This window comes from Lissotriton helveticus, chromosome 4_1 (assembly GCF_964261635.1).
Source record: "Lissotriton helveticus chromosome 4_1, aLisHel1.1, whole genome shotgun sequence".
Taxonomy (NCBI): Eukaryota; Metazoa; Chordata; class Amphibia; order Caudata; family Salamandridae; genus Lissotriton; species Lissotriton helveticus.
In genome coordinates, this window is record NC_136063.1 from 956,034,039 (window position 1) to 956,054,814 (window position 20,776).

General features: G+C 45.5%; 1 protein-coding gene across 2 annotated transcripts in view; it reads left to right on the forward strand.

The window, feature by feature from the left end:
* The window catches only part of ATP9B (ATPase phospholipid transporting 9B), a 2,445,811-nt gene that overhangs the window by 2,404,485 nt on the left and 20,550 nt on the right, over positions 1–20,776 (forward strand). For both annotated transcript variants that reach the window (XM_078687568.1, XM_078687569.1), the window contains exons 25-28: positions 5,890–5,954; positions 6,635–6,743; positions 10,650–10,707; positions 13,431–13,634. In XM_078687568.1, the coding sequence (XP_078543694.1) occupies positions 5,890–5,954; positions 6,635–6,743; positions 10,650–10,707; positions 13,431–13,634 (436 nt within the window). The remainder of the gene's footprint in view (positions 1–5,889; positions 5,955–6,634; positions 6,744–10,649; positions 10,708–13,430; positions 13,635–20,776) is intronic.

Here is a 20,776-nt window from a genome sequence, read left to right on the forward strand (position 1 = left end):
GATGTGACACCACAAGGACACCTCTGACAGGGCAACCTTCAAGACCTCCCTCAACCTTTCCCACTGACTGCTGATGCAACAGAGAAGACAGCCTTTGCTGCATGCATCGAAATCGGCTCCAACAAAACCAAGGAAGTTTCAACATTGTTAAGGAATTCTCTAACCCTAACCCGGCTGCCAGCGAAGACAACATCACACCCTCACAGTAGCTGTGCAACAACCATGTCCACTTTTTCCATAACACGATCACAACCATATACAGAAACTTCAAACACAAACCCACACGTACGGACTTCCTAGACAGATACGCAACTACAATAACCGACATGAACTACACACTGACCATCTGGAATATCCTTTCCACCCAGGACACCACCTCCACCATGAAATCCATCCACTCAGGAAGTCCCCTCAGATCCATGCACACACCACATCTTCAACATCGGACACCAAAGGATCGACCAGGATCTCACCACCCAATTCCACACCTCTATAACCACTGCAGCATTTCCCAACCCCGACCACTACTCAAAAAACCCTCTGCTGACTCCAGCGACCCCAAAAACTGCTGGCCAATCTCCCTGCTCCCGTTCCCAATGAAGATACTGGAAAAGATCATCAACAATCAGCTTGTGATACACCTGGAGCAGAACCAGCTATTCAGCACCTCCCAATCCAGCTACCAAAGCAATCACAGCACTAAAATCACCCTGATCACAGCCACCCATGACATACGAACCCTTCTCGGCCGAGGAGAAACAGAAGCTTTGATCCACCTCAACCTCTTGGCAGCCTTCGACATTGTATCCCACCACACACGGATCGAAAGACTCCACCACATCGGCATCTAAGGGGAGACACCCTCAGCTGGGTCACCTCCTTCTTCATCCCAAAAACCCAGACGATCCACCTCCCACCTTTCACCTCTCAACCCTGGAGTGTCCCCCAAGGCTCATCCCTCAGCCCCACCCTCTTCAATGAATATACGACCCGCTGGCCATCATTGTCAGATCCCACGGTCCCAACATGATTTCCTATGCAGATGAGACACAACTCATCCTCTCACTCACTGATGACTCCACAACCACCAGAGCCAACTTCCACAGATGCATCACAGACGTTACTGACCTGGATGAAGAACAACTGTCTGCAGCTCTACACATACAAGACAGAAGTACTGATCTTTGGCAACAGCAGCAACACATGGAATGCCTCCTGGGGGCTAACAAACCTAGGACCGGAACCCACTCCCTCCAACTACGCCTGAAACCTTGGAATCATCATTGACAACCAGCTCACCATGAAATCACAGATCAACGCCATCTCCTCTGCCTGCTTCCTCAATTTGCACAAGCTTGTAAGATCTTCAAGTGGCTACCCCTACACACGAAATATACCATGACACAAGCCCTCATCACCAGCCAATTGGACTTCTGCAATGCCCTCTACCTAGGAATCGCCACACACCACCTTACAGAGACCTCAGACCAAAGAGAATGCCACAGCCAGATTCACTGTTGGCTTTCCCCGATAAACCCACATACCACCTCACCTCAGGAAACCGCACTGGCTCCCTGTACAGAAGAGATGCCAATTCATGCTGCTGACCCACACACCCAAGGCTCTACACAACCAAGAAACTCTCTATAATAACCACGGACTGAACTTCCACCAACCGTCGAGAAGCCTGCGCTCCGCCTCCCTTTTATTTACCCATGCTCCTCACATCTACTGAAGCAGAAGTGGAGGACGCTCCATCTCCCACATCGCAGCAACGACCTGAAACAGACTCCCCAAGCACCTCTGGACAAACACGTCAGTTCCGGAATTCCGAATGACCCTCAAGACCTGGCTGTTTGAATAAGCCTCCAGGATCTTCAAGCACCTGGATATTCTATTGGGTAATTAGCCGCTCTTTCTAAATCCTGATTGATTGATTGGTGAAAAGGCAGACTCCGAGCTGGAGTGCTTTGTAGACAGCAGGGCTACGGCCAGATATTTGGGCCTATCCATGGTTTGTGCCAATGTCAGTCAGCCTCCCACCCCACCCATGCCCCCCCCCCCTCTGTGTCTTCTAACCCGTCCTTTCCTAATCAGCCACCACGGCTGGCAGACTCCCATCCTTTTTGTGGCTGGGGACGCAGTTCCCACACACAATGTGGGACTTGCAAGCAGAGGTTGACCTAGTCTACTACTTCTCTTGTAGTTGTCACCCCCAATCTGCTTTAGTTTGGTCTCATACCAGGAAGAGGATCCAGTGGGGGGCAGAATTCACCACCACCTTTCCCACTGGCAGTCCAGTATGTTGGACAAGTGGGTCCTACAAATTGTACAGAGGGACTACTGTATTCTCTTTCTGGAACCCCTTCCCCCACCCATGCCACCTTCTCTCAATCAGCTGGTGGAGGACCATCTCTCCTTGCTCCATCAAGACGTACTTGCTGTTTTTGCCGAAGGGGACATTTAGAGGGTACCGGCATCAGAAGCTAGTCGTGGTTGCTATTCCTGCTACTTTCTGGTGCCAAAAAAGGATGGAGACCTCCGTCCTATTCTAGACCTGTGCTTTCTCAAATTCTTCCTGAAGAAGGAGAAATTCAAGATGCTCTCGTTTGCTCAGGTTCTGTCTTCCCTCGATCTAGGAGACTGGAGGGTAGCGCTGGACTTGCAGGACGGCTATGTCCACATTCCCGTCCTGCCTGACCACAGGAGTTACTTATGATTCATTGTGGGCCACAAGCTTTATCAGTTCACTGTGCCTCCCTCCTCGGATGTTCACCAAGGTAATATCTGTGGTTGGTGTGCATCAACGTAGATCAGGGCTTCCAGTCTTCCCCTATCTCGACAATTGGCTGCTGAAGGCAGGCTTGCCCTAGGCAGTTATCTCCCACTTCCAGACTGCGGCGGACCTCCTGCACTACACTGAGGTTCGCTATCAGTGTCTCAAAGTCACACCTGGCTCCCTCTCCGAAGTTCCCTTTAATCGTAGCTGTTCTGAAATCAGTGCAGTTTCATGCCTATTCTCCTGAACTGCAAGTCCAAGATATTCAGGCTATGATTCCAATGTGTTACCCACTATCCTGGATTTTGGTGTTACTGACTCTGATGCTGTTTGGCCTTATGGCCTCCTGCATCCTGCTGGCAATGGGGCCTGAAGTCCCAGAGGGCACAGAATCAGGGACATCTTTCCAAATGGTCTAGATCTCAGAGGGAAGTACAAAAAACCTGCAGTGGTGATTGACGATCTGCGATTGGGTCTGCGTCAGACTGCTCTCCCTTCCCCAGACAGAGTTGACTGTGGTGACAGAAGCACCTCCTGTGAAGTCTCAGCTCCACATCCCCCTGCTGGGACTGTGGATGATCCAACTGGCATTAAAAGCCTTTCTTCCTTTGATCAAAAGGAGGCTAGTTTAGGTGTTCATGGACAACTTCCCGCTATGTGGTACTTCAACAAACAAAGTGGGGTGGTGTTGTGGACCCTGTCTCAAGAGGACTTGCGTCTTTGGATTTGGCTGGAACGCTTGGGTATTTTCCTGGTGGTTCAACATCTGGTGGGCTCACTGAAAGCCAAAATGGATGAACTCTGCTGTCGATGCTTAGCGTATCACATTAGCATCACCATCCGGAGGTGGTGCAAGGTCTCATTTGAGGTTGGGGAAAACTTTGGTTAGATGTATTCGCCGCTGCCGAGAACGGCACTGTCTGCAGTTCTGCACACTTGATTTTTCAAGGCAGAACTTGCTGGGAGACAATTTTCATTTCGATTGGCACTCAGGCCTCCGGTACACCTTACCATCAATACATCTCCTGCCCGAGTTCTTAAGATTAGGAACACTCGGACCCAAGTTATTCTTGTGGCCCAGATTGGTCATGGAGAGGTTGGTATCCCGAACTCCTGAGCATAAGCATTGGTACGCAAATTAGACTGCCCCATTTGGGAGGATCTTCTGTTGCAGCAGCTGGACTGGGTCTTGCACCGAAACCTGCGTACCTTTTACCTTCATGTATAAAGATTGAACTGCAGCAGTTGAGAAACTGCAACCTTCCTCCCGAAGTCTGTGGTGTTATTCATGCTTTTAGGTGTCTCTCCACCAAGACGGTATATGCCTGCCATTCACAAAAATGTGTAAGTTGGTCTGCCCACAAGGACATTGACCTTCTTTCTGCACCCTTATTCCAAGTTTTATTGTTTGTTCTTTCTCTGGCCCAGCAGGGCTCTGCTCTGGGCGCTGTGAAATGTTACTCATCTGCCACATCGGCTTTCTTGTGATTGACCATCCTTGTACTAGTCACCTGTTGTGAATTGATTACTTAAGGGATTCCAACATCTGTTTCCCCAAGACCATTCATCATGCCCCAATGGGACCTCAATTTGGACTTAGCCTTCCTCACGTGCACACCCTTTGAGCCACTGCAAAATTATCCACTACGATTATTAACCATCAAGATGGCTTCTCTGGTGGCCATAACATCGGCCAGAAGGGTCAGTTAACTGCAGGCAGGGTCTGTGCACTCTCCCTACAGGACATTCTATCCAGACAAACTGGTTCTGAGAACCTGGGCCTCCTTCCTTCCGAAGGTGGTGATGCCCCTCTATGTGTCCCCCCTCCATGTCGTCCAAAATATCACCTTGACTGCTTTCTTTGCTGCGCCTTATCCTTCTTAAGAAGAGGGGAGAATCCATTATCTGGCCCCGGAAAAAGCGTTGTCATTCTACATTGATTCACCCAGAGTTCCGGGTGGGTGATCAACTATTTTTTGGGTATGTAGGGACACATAAAGGAAAGGCTGTGTAGAAATGTGCATCTCATGATTGCTTGTACTCTGCATGACAATCTGCTGCACATTGGCAAAGGAGCAATCCCCCGAGGACTGGTGTGCTCAAACCACCAGAGCCAAGGTTGTGAACACTGTGTTAGCTAGCAGAGTCTCTGTCCTGGCCTGTCAGGCAGCAAAGTGGGTGCCTTTACACATGTTCAACAAGCACTGCTACCTAAATGGTCAGGTCAGTTGTGATGGGCACTTTATTTGTTCGGTCCTGCAGGACTTTTTGGTCTAATTTGTTCGTAAACCCACCTGCTGGGAGATACTGCTGGATATCTATTCTAAAATAAGGAATCTGCGGCTAGAAAGTTGCGATGAGAAAGTTACTCACCTTTGGTAACGCCTTTTCTGGTAGAGACTCTATTTAGCTGCAGATTCCTTATCGAACCTCCCATCCTCCCTGCTCCGCAAATGGATTTCTGCATATAATCACTGTTGAGTCCTGTAGTGATGCATACCGGTCTATCATCATTCTTTGTGGCTCTGCGATGATTCTGGTGTGGAAATGTCTGGAAAGAACCTGATGTAAGCTGCTGGGATGGCGCTAATATATGCACCGCACATATTACTTCTCACATGAAACCGAACGACACCACCTACCGGCGCACATGGGTACTGCATGAACATTTCTGGATCCAGTCTGATTCCAGGAAGTAATTCTAATCTGCGACTAGATAGAGTCGCTACCAGAAAAGGCATTACTGAAGGTCAGTAATTTGTTCATTGTTGAAGGGGTCTGAAAAGACAAGTGCATGTTGATCCCAGATAATTCGTTTGTTGTGGCCCTGTCTATTAACCATAAATACAACTGCAAGCATTGTCGTAAATATCCATTAGTAATGTCCTGCTATAAGATATCTGTAGCCAAGTGTAAATGTCAGGTGATCAATATAAGACTTTGTGAGCAGAGAGCACTAGGCAATAGGCATCCATTTTACACAATGCCGTACATATTCCAGTTCTTTTTTATATCTGCATTGAACCGTGCTGAATTGAACCAGATGCCAGCATAAGCAGTTCAGTGTTTGATTACTCTCGTTTTCTAATTTATTGTTTTCTCTCTTTAAGGCTGTATTTTCTTCAGTCTTCTATTTTGCATCTGTTCCTTTGTACCAGGGATTCCTAATGGTAGGGTAAGTTAAAGCTGCTATTTAGTTGGTGACAACTTGGTAAGAAAACTATTTTTGTTTGATTACACCAGTTCATTGTCAGGGCCACGCTGAATCCGTTGCCTTCTAATTATGTGTAAAGGCAAATGGTATAATTAGGTTTTCCTGTATTATTCATGCATTTAAAGTTAGCATTGAGGGTAAAAAAGCATTCCCCTCTGAAAATGTTTTTTTTCACAACTACAGAAATTGGAAAGCAAGGGATGTTCTTCATATTCATCGGGGTTAATATTTTTTTAAAAGCTATAAAAATATTCATAAAAACAGCACATACATCATTGCTAACTTGCTTTCTGAACTGGTGGCTGTTGGTAATAAAGTAATTGCATCTCATCAAGAAACCTGAAAAAGTGGTAATTCATAGATTGTAACTTAGCTTAACCCCCTGCCTAGCCGGCGGGGTCTCACTTGACAGTGGTTGCTTCAAAAAGCTTGTTTCTTTCAGTTTCAGCAAGTGAGAATGTAATATCCCCACCCCCCCTGATTTAAACAGTGCTCACTGCTTTCATATTATGTCCTGAGCGGAGCAACATTTTCTTCTGATTTACAGATGAGAGATGTATTATGGAATCTGTACCATCTGAACATCCTCATATCTTTTTTTCCCAATGTGATACATGTTCATTATTTGTATCTTGTTAAAGGTATGCAACCATCTATACGATGTTTCCAGTTTTCTCTCTGGTATTGGATCAGGATGTGAAACCAGAAACAGCAATGTTATACCCAGAACTTTATAAGGATCTTACAAAGGTACTGTGTGACATTGCTTGGATATAAATAACATGGTTTAAATGCTTAATCTGGCTATTCGAGCTTTCTTGGGAAGTTTACATTACAGCTATATTTAGGAAAAGGGGATGAACCAATTTTGAAGAAATAAGTGTCTGATGTACCAAGAGAAAGGTCGCAAATTGACTACTGACTTTTTGGAAGCTGTCTCCGATTTTGAGATGCAACTTAACTTCTAAAAGGTAACGCTGCAAAATCGCCAGAGACATGGAGCCGCAGAACGACATGCTTCATGCATATTAATTAGGCAGGTATTTTATCTGAACCTGCGGGATTTAGTAATGCGGTTGAGTCAAATGGTCCCTGTGGTTGCGATCACCGATCTCCACAGGACACTCTTCATTTTGTATTCTTATGCCCATTTTATCAAACACCCAGACGCTGTTTTTTAATACATCTTTTTAAAAAAGCTAATTTAAGATCAGCAAGAGATGCCCTTGTTTTTTTAAAGGAGTCAAAAGACCCCCTGACATTATTTAGTGTGATTAATTTTTTGAGGGTTGCAGAAAGATTAAGGTCTACTAAATGAATTTTATCTTTGTTATTGCAAATGGAGAAAATATGGATGTGGCCGAATACTGTATATTTGATTAGTTTATTTCTGCTTCTTCATAATGAAATGTTTTTATAGTGTGAATTATGTACTTTTATGGTGTTGTTAAAAATACCGAATAAAGAAATCTTGAATTAGGCAGGTCACTTTCAGCTACCCCCTGCGATTGGCTTCATACACAGAGAAAGTGGTATGCAAGGAACAGCAGACCAACATCACTGTGTTTCCTTTTCCAAACTAGAAACTTGCTTGTGCCCACTTCTTCTCTCCCCTTAAGATCTCCAGTCAGGATTCATTATAGAGAAGATATAATGTATCCCGAAGGGACACCTTCCTCTTAGCGAATCAGTTACTACCTCCATGAAGTTGTTGCTAACTGGTCCATTGATACATACCATTGTGATTTGCTATTAGTAGCAGAAACCCATTTCACCCCCCCCCCTCCTCATAACTGCGATTCGCAATGGTTTGCAGAACACATTATGTGAGTTGAAAATACTTTTATGACCCAACAAAATGCATTTCGTAAATCAAAAACAAGTCATTTGTCAGTCTCAAACCTGCAATTATGTGTATTTCAAGGTTTGCAATAGAAAGTGACTTTGTACATTGGGCCCAAAATTGCACAAGCAAGATTCCTTTCTTTTTCTTAGATCAGGTGTAATTAATTGTTTTGTCAAAACCCACAAATTCCATAAATAATACCGCCACTTAAAATGGAAAGTAACACATGCATAGTCATTTTGCCACGAAATAGTTATTAGTCCAAATTGTCTCTATAAATTATCAATAGGTGTTCTGCAGTACTAAAGAGAACAGATTGGTAAGGAGGGCAAGATATCTGAAGTAGAAGTGGACTTAGAAATAAGCTGGATTATGTGGAAAAAGAAGAATCCGTAATGCATAAATACAGTAACCACAAATTCAAATTGAGAAATGCAATAATAAAAATAGAAAACAATTAAGAAAAAATAAAGAACATTACATTTTTTTCTGTATTTTTCCAAGAATAATAATAATAAAAACATTACAATTGAAATTATGGTTAGACTTTTGATACAAACATGGTTATTAGGGTTATAGATATTCGGATGAGAATGAATTTAGGGCCGATGTAAAGGTCATGGTAAATGAAAGGAGGTAATGTTTAAGGCTAAGCGCACTGGTTATGTTTAAGGATGAAGCCATATTTTCAACATCATGGCATTCTTCATTCTGGGTCCTTTGTAATGGTTCATTCAAAATCTAAATAATGAGGCATCAATTGTCTTCTTTACTAAGGCATTCTTCTTTTACATGTAGATGCAGGGAACGCTAGAAGTACTATAATGCAGCGGCATGTATGACAAGTGTCTTTGATAGTACTTCTATTGTGATGTAGCCAGGAGGGCAAAAGATTCAGTAGTAGAAGGTGACCTTTGCAAGCATGACAATTTTATCGGGCAGGGGTGCAACTAAACAAGTTTTCCCTTGATGCCATACGCAGCAGAAATGTTCTCTTAGTTGAAAAAACATTGTAAAATACCATCACAAAGTATTTTAGTTCAGTGCTCCAGTGACCCTTCATTGGCACCTAGAACCCCACAACCCTCCCAACATTAGCAGGTTGCGGCCACCCTTTTTGATGCTGGTGGTGCCCCTAGAAAGAGCAGTGGCACCACCAAGTTTTAAAAAAATGCTATGGTGGCTGCTGGAAGCGCAGCAGCACCCCAACTTTAAAAGAAAATCGCAGAAAGTCTCTTGTGTCATTTACTCCATGACCTCAGGAGACCTTACCGTTATTTTCAAAGCACTCCAAGTTAGAGCTGTATGCTCTTTAACCCCTACCGCGCTACCGCGTTTTCCCGCTGTGCGCTGAAAAAAAAATGGCTTGTTTATGACAAAGCCAGCTCGTCATCCGCGTAGCGCAGGTAACGCCCATGACGAGCTGGCTTTGTCATCAGCACTGAAGGGGTTAACTGGCGTTCAGGGACTCCTTGTGGTTGGTTTCATGGCAGCACTTTGTGGCCTGACATTTTTTGAAAATAAGGCCCAAAGACATGTTAATGTTTTTTTTTCTTTAAATGCTTCATTGAAAATACTTTGTGGCAATCACTATTATTAAACATTGCAATGTTTGAATTTACAAAAAATATAAATTTAATTACAGTAAATTGTTAACTTGGTGACTTTTTGACAAAGCCAATAGGTCTGTGTAATATATGTTCATTTGCTGACCTCTTGTTAAAGTCAACAGGTCTATCTTACTTAAAATGACACCCTTTATATTGTTACATGACTTAATCATCCATGTAATGCGGTGAGAGATCAGATGCCGATGGGGTTTGGGCTCCTGTCTTAGATGCAGGCGAATCTCTGTGCCCAACTTCATGTCGCCCACTGCGATGGACATCTTACTTTTCTTTAAAAAAAACATAGAATATCACTGAGAAAAACAAATGTTAAATTGACATATGGTTAAGGATTATAATAATATCTTACTTTACATTAAAAAAAAACTTAAAAATTAGCTGGAAAAAAACAAAGGTTAAAAGGACATTAGGTGAAAATGTCAATTAAAACATGCCATTTTAATCATAGAAACAGCCCTGAAATTCACGTGTTATAGTTATGTCAAGTAATTATTACTTGTGCCCTAACATAAATATAACTGGGGCCTTTACCATGCACTGCTAATTACCTCCCAAATTACAACATGCATGACAGGTTCAATTACATAATTGATAACATCACAGCGATATCTGAAATTTCATCATGGCGGGAGCGCGAGTTATAGTTACTGTAGGCCATGAGTTAATTACTTGAGATAATTCTAATTAGAGGGTTTTAGGGGGGCACAAAATCCTGTAATTGCTCTAGGAGTATCTCCCAAAAATAACATTATTTACAAATAAAAATGTCATATACTTCCTTTACATAGACTTACCATGTGTGTTGAAGACTACGATTGTCTAAGGGATATTAGGGGCAACATAGTTTTTCTTGGCTATGTTCTGTCCCTAGGACAGGCATACTTTTAATGATCAGAGTGTAATCGACAAAGTGTCACTTGGATTTGCTATAATTTGGATTTTTGTTTTCCAGAATAATATATTTATCTTCGTGGGGAATAAATTCAGAGGTTGTTAAATTAAATATCTTCTTCTGATTGTATGGACCCATCTAAATAAATGCTCATTGTGATAAATTAATGTTTTTGAGCGGGTAATTTGTTAATATTAGCCATTTCATGCTTGCTTCTGGTCGATTTAAAAAAAAAAAACTATAAATGGTTGTGTTATTTTAAGTGTCAATAATCTGCTTGTTTTCCATAGGGAAGATCATTATCCTTTAAAACGTTCCTCGTCTGGGTTTTAATCAGCATATACCAAGGTAGGTATTATTTCTGCATTTCTGGAACTAATTTGTTTTTTGTACCTAGTGAAGGAAATTGTAATTTCAAATGTTAGATTAATTCCCAAAGTGTAAAGAACTCCAAGTTTACATCATACTCTTATCAACAGTTTTATAATCTGCCACATGTATCGGCCTGTACTCTATTTTACTATTTGTATGTGCTTGTCTCCTATACTGCATGTTCATTTAAATAAAATTCAATGTTATTAACATGCTGACCGGTGCTATCCGTTGCCCGCATCACCAGATATCTACTTTCATGGAATGACAATAGCAGGGTTTAAGAAATATTACTTAAATAACCTCTGAAAAACCATCCAGCACATTATAGCTCGATGATATTTTAGGCAGTTTAAATAATTCAAATTTAAACGGCGTGCACAAACAACGGAATGCTATTGTATTTGCAAGGCTTAAGGTCAATTCGATTCTCTAAACGCCACAGTGTGTTTTTCTTGTGTAGTACGATTTTTTAAAACTAAAATACTTAAAGAAATGGAGGGCTGTTGAGCCGGGGAATTTAGGTCAGTTTTCTATGAGAGAGTAATTTCTACATAAAACATGGCGCCTGATAGACTTTTAATACACTACAAGACCCTTCTGTCCTTTGGGGCATGCAATCAAGACTACATTGGCACTGTGCAGGACTTGTGGCACCACAGTGCCATTCGTATTGAAGAAAACCGTGGTCTGATACCTGAACTTGTTTAACTTGAAGAGGCATGGTGGATTGCTGTCTTCAAATGACTAATTCCCTTTCATGTAGTGTGCTAAAAATTGGTACTCTAAAATTGGTAACTTTACTCACCTTAGCAGAAAAATAACCACTGAAGTGTAGTTTTTGTTGATTATTAACTTGTCAGGTTTTCAGCTTCTGTCAAAAACTGCTGCCAAGGTCAGAATCATATTAGTCTTAGCTGGTTATCCTGATCTCTCCTTTGAGGTCGCTTAAAGTGTCTGCCTTATGCTGTCAGCAGTGCTGTTAATGAGCAAACTCCTCTTGGAAGGTTAGGTAACCAGGACAAAAATATTGAAAATGTAAGGTAAAGGATGGCGTGTCGACGCCAGTAAAATCAACTACAAAGCATTAAATCGGAGTATCCAGATGAGAGAAGAAAATATTCTGGATTTGCAATAGGGTGGAAGAAATGCCAAGTAAACTCGAAATAAAAAAATGGTAAAGTTTTATTGCTTTTTGTCTGTGTAAAAAGTTTGCATAGATTGAGCTACGCGCCAAGGAATAATGTCCAAGTGCTTATACATCTGGGGCAGTATTATAAATAGTTCCCCAGCGATAGAACAGGCGTCTGCACCTGAATGTTGCACTTCTTTGGGCGATGGAGAAACCTGTGAAGCTCCTTTTGTAATATGGATCACACTGGTGCCATCGTGTGTCCCTCGGGGGTGTTTGCCATGGGACTCCATTGTGCCTGGGCTATCGTACAGGTGGATGTGCAGGAGCACGTAAGCCTGTCGCGAAGAGCATTGAGTTTGTGCCACATATGAGGTGTGTACAGTGACAGCACCTCGGGGGGACTCCTTTGGACATGGGGGCCAATTGATCCCAAGCACCCCCCTGCTGGAAGGTGCAGTCAGGCTCCGTGCTTACCCTCAAGGGATCCCTGCTCCCCCTTCAAAGTGTGGCTGGACCTTCACATGCAGGTAAAGGCAGATCAGCTGCTTCAAACATGCAGTCCACCTTTCACTAATGGACTGCTCACAGTGCAGGCGCAAACACTGTGACTAGCACATTTTTTGGACTCAGAACCACTGTCCTAGTCTGTGCTGGGCACGCCCAGGGAATGGGTGAACAGCAGCACACTTAGGGACAGTGCCCCTGATTGAGCCATGGTCTTTACCATCTCAGGTATCCTGTATGGAACTGCAAATGCCAATCCTCGTTAGACTGATGATGTGCGGTTTTGCATGAGGTTTACTTGTGTTTCTGCGATTCATAAATGTCCAAGCATGATTGCACAGAAAATTCAGGGCAGGATAAATGGTTTATTTTGCTAATTATTCTACTTAAGCAAGAAACATGGCACTCACTGTGCCCTGCTGTGGAGGGCTCAGCAGCCTGGGTCACAAACTGTTTGATTTATGATAGTTCCAAGGTCGCCTAACAGAAATGTGTGAAATGTAGAAATACATTTCCTTCATTTTCAAGAGCAGTAGATGGTGTATGCAATGCTCGCCTTATAATACCTACTCCTCCACTTGTTCCGTTTCATTGAACAGTGGGGCTCAGCCTATATAGTACAACATGCATGATAGCGTTCATGAGACAAGTAGAACCAAACGGAATTAAATTATTACAAAATGAATTGCTTGTAGGCCCATGAGAGACAGTTTGTTCCTATCTTCAGCATCATTGGTGGAGATTATACTGTGCTCCAGAGAGCCACAGAAAATTCCTTAAGCACTGATAATTAGGAGAAAGATTAGCTGAATTCTCTCGAGGTTACCTGTAAATTCTATTATTTTCTTTTTTTCGTGGCTAAAGAAGTAAATATTGTAAGTGCACCACCGAGGAGCCTACTGTTTAATAGAGTTAGCAATTATGTTATGGTAAACTTGCAGCTAAATCGAAAGAGTGAAATGCTTCCCTTACAATGACATCGCCTTCATCCTGTTCTTCCTACAGCATTTTTCCAAAACACAGCAGACACTTTATCTAATTCATATATATATTTTTCTAGGTGGCATTTTGATGTATGGAGCCCTTGTGCTTTTCGAATCAGAATTTGTCCACGTGGTTGCCATTTCTTTTACTGCCCTTATCTTGACCGAGTTGTTGATGGTCGCCCTAAACATTCGAACCTGGCACTGGTTAATGGTTGTTGGCGAATTCCTCAGCCTTGGCTGCTATGTGGCCTCTCTTGCTTTCCTAAATGAATATTTTGGTAAGTAAATGTAAAGGAATATTAGCAGTAGAAAAATATTCAATGTTTTTGGCTTTCTTGTAAGGTTTGGGGGTTAACTAGCAAATTAATTGCATGGTTTTCAAGTTGTTATCTAGCAAAACATGGTCTTCTGTCTGTAAATGGCACCTCTGTGTAGCAGTGCAAATAGGAATGCTATTGTGCATGTTGTTTGTTCGAAGAATGTGAAGTTCCCTCTATTTAGGGTTTGGTGGACGTGTACTGCAGCACAAGAAAAGGCTCTCTAGGCAATCCGGCCTAAGTGCCCCCTTTCTGCCTTTTTCAAATGCATGCCCAATGTAGTCCTACTTCTACAACTTTTGACATTTTAACATAAGGCATACCTGGTGCTAGCTGAGCTGTAATTGTCCAGATTGAGGTTTGCACTGTCACTGCTTTGCCTGTTCCGTATGTTATTGAGGCTTGTGCTGCTTTGCTGCTGTACTTGTCTCATTTGTAAGCAATGTTTACCTGAGCCTTCTTTCCAGGTGCAAGCAGCCAAGTTGTGGAACAATCTACCCATCGATCTAATGTTAACTCAGGATCTCCTGGGGTTCAGGAAATCTCTAAAAACATGGCTGTTTCAGCCGTAGAACTCAGTGCTGGGCTCCCTCTCCGGGCTGAGCCTTCAGCCTGCTTCAGCGCCGGGACACTCAATTGAGTAGCTGTGCGCTCTACAAATAAACTTTTAACATAAAATAACATAATCCTTGTGTGAGGGACGCCTGTGCTGTGCTTATCCTGTTTGTGAAGGAAACTTTCCTTGGTACTCTTTTACCTCACCAGTTCTACGAAGCCTAAAGGATGATGCCTTTCCTGGGGTTGTTTTGTGTACCATGGAAGCATGGACTCACGGACCGGGGCTTGCACTTGTTCTGAGTGTGACAGATGCATGAACTATGGTTGATAGGGCAGTACATGATCTGTGTTGTACTGACGCTTGGAAAAAAATATTAACTATAAAAAACTGTTGGCCCTTAAAGGCTTGTTTGGCACGGTGTGCACTCATTTTCCATGAAGTACCACGCGTTCTTGCTGGATCCTGAGCAGAGTGCTCATCTACGCAACCAGTTGTACCAAAACTATTTGAAGATGCATGAGGGGGCGTGGCCAAGCACCTAAGATGGCGGATGCATTATGATCGCGCACCACACCCTATCCCTCGTTTATCCTGAACATCCTTGCATCCAGCTGGCAATTTTTGATGCTACGAGCGCAATCGGCGTGTGCGAACACCTGCTGCACCCAGTGGAGGGCTCCCTAAACCCGGGGACAGGCAAAAGCCATGCCCCAGAGGCTGCAGCCTGTTCCCATTGCGGGGGCTCCGGCCCCGGCCTATACCTTCCTCGATTCTCGGCCCTCGCTGAGGGCTCGGAGCTCGGATCTGCCACGCGCCTAGGTTTCGTCCAGGCCTAGAGCGGAAATGAGTGGGCCCCCGCGAACGCCAGCCTGCTCCACTGCCGTGTCCCGACCCTAGCTGGGAGCACGAGGCTGAGGCCCCTGCCCCTGAGTCTGCGCCCATGGTGACATCCAGGAGAGTCTCGCAGCTGGTGCAGTAGATAGTGCTGAGACTCCTGGCCTGGCCTGCTACACCACAGACCCCCCTGACTACCGCTGCACCAGAGGACATCTGGCGGTGTGTCAACGGAAAAGGTAGGCCTGCATGGTGTGCTGGTGGTGCTCATCCTGGGAAGGGGAGGACACTGAGGTTGGTCGGGCCTAGGCCCCCAAGCAGGCACATTATAGGGGCAATGGCGAGTCCTACAACAGCATTAACATCCTGAGGGGCAGCTATCAACTACAGAGGGCAGCACGAGGGTTGATTCGGGCCTGGGCGCTCCCTCTCTTTGCCTGTAGTAGCCTCTGGGCCCACTGTGTCAGAGAGGCCCGGGGGCCAGACAGGCCTGGACTCCCCGGGCAGCACGTGGCAGTAGCTGTAAGAGCGAGAAGCTCGTGCTGCGGGCTTCGCTGGTCAGGCCCGGGGGTCACATCAGGCTCAGGCTGTTACCCTCTCTTCATGAATAATCCCTATGCGGACTGTAAGTTCGGCTGGAACCTGATCCCTGTGCTCACCCGTTCGCTGGCCTAGCGCGCCATGGTCCCAAGTCAGACCCTGTGACTAAGGCGGGAGGCACTTCAAGATCCGCTGAATCTACCTGGGGCCCACGCCTCCAGAGCATGGCTAACAAGGAGACCTGAAAGGGCACTAACCAGGGTTTACAACCAGGGTTTACCTATAGCCCCCATTGCACATTCCTATTTCGGGGGTGGCTTGAAGGGGCTGGGTGTCCTCAGAATTGCAGCGTCTTGCCCACTACCCCGTGGCCCATAGGTATCTAACCTTGGAGCGTTCCTGGTAGGACTGGAGCACAATCACCCAGGGCACCTCCTTCAGTATACGGGGTACTCACGAGCGGCAGCAGCAGCCTGCCTTCCTGTCGCAGCGGCAGCAGTCAGGACCACTACGCAAGCTCCTCTCTATGTCTAGGGCTCATCAACTAGCTATGGGCCGTCTTCGTTCGGCCACCCTCCAAAATGGACCACCTCAAGGTGCGGCTGGTGGGGCATCCGGAGGAGTGGGGAAGTCTTCAGAACCAAACCTTTCAGACCTCTCGGCTAAGCTGGACTCAGTGCTGGCTCCGGTGGAACAGATAGGCACAACACTGGACTAAACCAGCACCTCTCTTGAAGGCAGAATAGACAGCATCACCTCCGACTTCACGCTCTTATGCGCGGATCATCAAAAACTGTCTGAGCGCATACAAGAGGCTGAGGTTACACTAGCGGACGCGCAACCCAAAACTCGCAATCAGACAGTAACCTTACAGGATGTACTAGACCGGGTCTGCACCCTTGAAGAGAAATTGGATGACGCAGAGAGTCGCTCGTGTCAAAACAATGTGCGCATGATTAGCCTGCCGGTGGGGACAGAGAGACGGGGCGCCGTGGGATACGTGGAAACCTGGTTGAAAGAGTTACCCCCCCCCCCAAGGGCCACTCTCCCCTCAGTTTTTTTTTTTTAAATATTTGTTTTTTATTGGTATTTCATACACAACAAAAAACATTTACAACGACTCGGTCAGAGAGGCAGTAATGTTACACTTGCATTGCTCAAAGAGAAAAAATAAGTGAAGAATGCACATGTAGCGCTCACAGCATAGCTCAAACTATACTAGGTTCAACCGGATCAGGGCAGGCAGGCCCCAGCCTAGACAGTAAAAAGTCCATCTCAGAAGACCAGAGCAAGGGGACATATGGCCCACCGTCCTACTATATATGGTCTTACCACAAATCACATGCCCCCCACAGTATAAACATATAAAGACAAAATTAAGACTACCCTTCTTGAATTATATTTCCGCGGCCGGCTCTTGTTTCAGAGCCTCATCCCTCAATTCCTGTGAAGTGCTGACCCAGTGAAGAAAAGGTGCCCAGATATCTCTCGGCCTGGATGGTGATGGCATCAGCTCCCAGTACGTTGTCAGCTGTGTGTGACTAAATGCAACATCTTGTACCCAGGCTGTCACTGTGGGGGCTCTCTTTCTCCCACAGGACATGGCCACCCTGCGTTTAGCCAGTAGCAACAGCAATGCATGTAGCTTACGTGTAGACGCCTCAGTGTTTTTCACATAGCCTAGTACTCCGAACAGCAGTGTGGGGTCCAGAGCGGTGCCTATCATGTCGTGAATTTTCCGGAAGACCTCCGACCAGTAGGCCACCAGAGATCGGCAGTTCCATGCCATGTGTAAAAAGGTAGCTGGAGTGTGGTTACAGCGTCAACATCTATCATCGCCCTTCAGACCCATTCAAAGTAATTGAACTGGGGTTCTGTAAAAACTGTGGAGATATTTGAAATGGATTAAGCGCAGCTTGTAATTTGTGGACAACACAGTCATTTGATTGCAGCAGAATGCCCACTGATCCTCCGTAATTGGAGTAAGGAGCTCCGAATTCCAACCCTGTAGGGAGTTCGGCACGAACAGTGGTGCAGTGTTTTGCATGGTGGTATAAATGCGCCTGATGAGCCTGCGGGGGGAAGAAGTCTTCAGAACATATTCCAGCGCCATCAGAGTGGGCGTGGGGGCCAGGAACGTATTGTGTATTTGCCTGCATGTCGCCCACAGTTTATAGTATAAAAATAGGTCTGAGAACTTCCGTGTCCCACCCTCCGATGACGTCGGCGGGGATCTAAAGGTATCTTCCGGATATAAATCTGCAAATGTATGAAGACCTAAAGCTTTCGCTGCCACCCGGCTGGTTCCCTCCGTCATTGCAGGTATCATGGGGTTATGTGCTAAGGGGACAGAGGGGGCATATAGTAGTTGCATCCCGGTCCCACGCCCAGCGCAGGGTTTCGACTGTGTCGATCCCGTCCCGCGGTCTCTTATATGGCTGGTATAATGCTACCTGAAGTGGGACCAGAACTGTAACGTCCTGTCCCACCGCAGTGTGCGGCTGAAACGGGGTAGGGGTGCACCCAGTGATGTGCGCAGTAAGCGTATAATGGTATGTCCGGGGCACCCATTCCGCCCTGTGTTAACGGCAATGTCAGCAGCTCTCACAATATCCTTGCCTGCTCCCCCCCCCCGGACCAAGGAGATTAGTAGAGTGCGGATTGTTTTAAAAAACGCCTGAGTAAGGGGCATGGGGATGTTGACAAATAGGTACATGAATTTGGGTAAGACCACCATCTTGGCTATAGCAGTCCTACCCGCTAGGGAGAGTGCCAGCCCAGCCCAGACTTTCACTTTCTCCTCCTGCCAAGCAATAGCCCGCCCAAAGTTCATGCTCCAGATTTCTTGTTCATCCCTGCTTAGCCAGATTCCCAGATGTTTTACTGGACCCGCAGCCCAGTTGAGAGGGTACTCCACAGGGAATGGCGCTGTACTGTCTGTGAGCGGGAAAAGTGTGGATTTGGCCCAGTTGATAGAAACGCCAGATAGCCCCCTGAATTTGATCAATTCCATGAGGATAGGAGCTGTGTTAACTGCGGGGTTTGAGATATAAAGGGTGATGTCGTCCGCATACATCGAGACTAGTAAGCTTTGCGCGCTAAAGCCAAGCCCTTTAGTTGTATGATGTTGTCTCTACCGGGCTGCCAGTGGCTCCATCGCAACCGCGAAAAGGAGCGGAGAGAGTGGACACCCCTGACAAGTTCCCCGAGTGATGGGGAAGGGTTGGAATATAATGCCATTCATGCGGATTCTGGCACACGGCGACATGTAGAGGAGACGTATAAGGACAATGTAAAAAGGACAGAACCCCATCCTTTCTAGGATCGCAAATAGATGTGTCCAATCCAGCATGTCAAATGCTTTTGTGGCGTCTAGAAAAACAGCAACTGCCTGGAACTTTGGGTGTAGGTAGTGGAGTACCGAGAAAAACATTCTGAGGTAGTGTGACGTACCCTCCCCGGGATGAAACCCGATTGGCCCGGTCAGGCTATCAATGGGAGTAATGGCTGAAGTCTGCTTGTAATCAGTTTGGCAAGAATTTTAACATCCACATTAATCAGTGACAGGGGCCTGTAGGAGTCTACTTCATTACTGTTCTTCCCTGGTTTGAGTAAGCTTATAATCATGGCTTCTCACATGGATGGTGGTAGGATGCCCGATAGTTGAGCCTCTTCATACACTTCTAACAAATGTGGGGCCAGTTCAGGCGTGTCTGCTTTGTAGAAAGCTGTGGTTAGTCCATCTGGGCCCGGAGCCTTGTCCAACGGGAGACTGCGTATTACCTGGGCTATGTCTTCGATTGTAAATGGAGCATCTAAATATTCCCTGTGTACCCTCCCCAGCCACAGGAGCTCCAGAGAATCAAGAAACGGTTGAAGATCCTCAGGGGTGGCACTATGTGTGGCCTTGTAAAACTTAGCATAGAATTGTTGAAAACGTTCTGTGATTTCCTGTGGGCATCTGACCGGGGTATTATCATCCCCGAGAATATCAGTCACATACGTGGCGGAGCGGGCGTTCTGAGCATGTTTGCAAGTGTTCTGCCCAACCTACCCCCTTCTCCATATTGTCGTGCTTGTGCGTGCTTCCCCAATAACTTCACCTCACCTCTTCTTCAAATTCTACAAGTGCCTCTTTTATAGCAGCGAGGAGTGTGACATCGTCGTTTGTAAAATACTGTGTTTCTAAGTCCCTTATATGATTCTCAAGGGAGCAGAGTGTACCCCTTATAGCCTTAAGGACCCCCGCCTGTCATGCTATGCATTTCCGTCTAATGACTACCTTGAAGGCCTCCCCCAAGGAAGCCTGAGTCATGAAAGAGCCGGTGTTTAATGAAAAATATTCTTCGATATTACCGCAGATTTCTTCCTTAAAGGCCTCGTCCAGCAAGGGGCCTTGTGGGAGCCTCCGACTGAACATTCTGTGATGTTTATTTGGTAAGAGCCGCCGCAGTAGGTACAGTGCGTGATCCGATAATGTTCTGGGGAGATGTGCAACCTCCAGCCCCCACATTTCTGCATCCCATGATACTAGCCAAAAATCTAAATGCGACCAGATGCTGTGGTGTATGGATATGAAAGTGCCCTCCTCCCTGTTGGGGTGACGCCCATGCCATACGTCAAACAAGTTACTGTCGGAAATGATGGCGTTCAAGGTGGCCCTGGAATTAGGATGAAGTGTGCGGGATATTCACTGTCTGTCTAATGCATCATGTAACATTGTATTGAAATCTCCCCCCCAAATTAAGGTATCACATCCTTTAGCCTGAATCTTTGCCCACATCCTCTGGAAGAACTCCGGGCTGTCTGTATTCGGCTCGTTTATTTCAGCGGGAGTAACTTCCACCCCAGCCAGTACCTCAAACAAAATCACATAGCGGCCTTCTGGATCTACATGAGTTTCAGACATCCTCCAATCGAAACCCTGTTGTATGAGGATCGCCATCCCAAGCGCATAATTAGAATAGATGAAAGAATAACTTTGTCCCCAATTTCTAGCCTAGAGGAAAGAGTGCTATTTAAGTGTGTCTCCTGTAAAAAACATACATCTATGTGATGTCTCAGTAGGTAGGCATGGACCAGTCTGCTTTTCCTGTGGTCGTTCTGACCGCAGATGTCCTAAGTTAGGAAGTTTAAGGACGCCATGGTGGCCTTTGTAAGAAACCGAAGA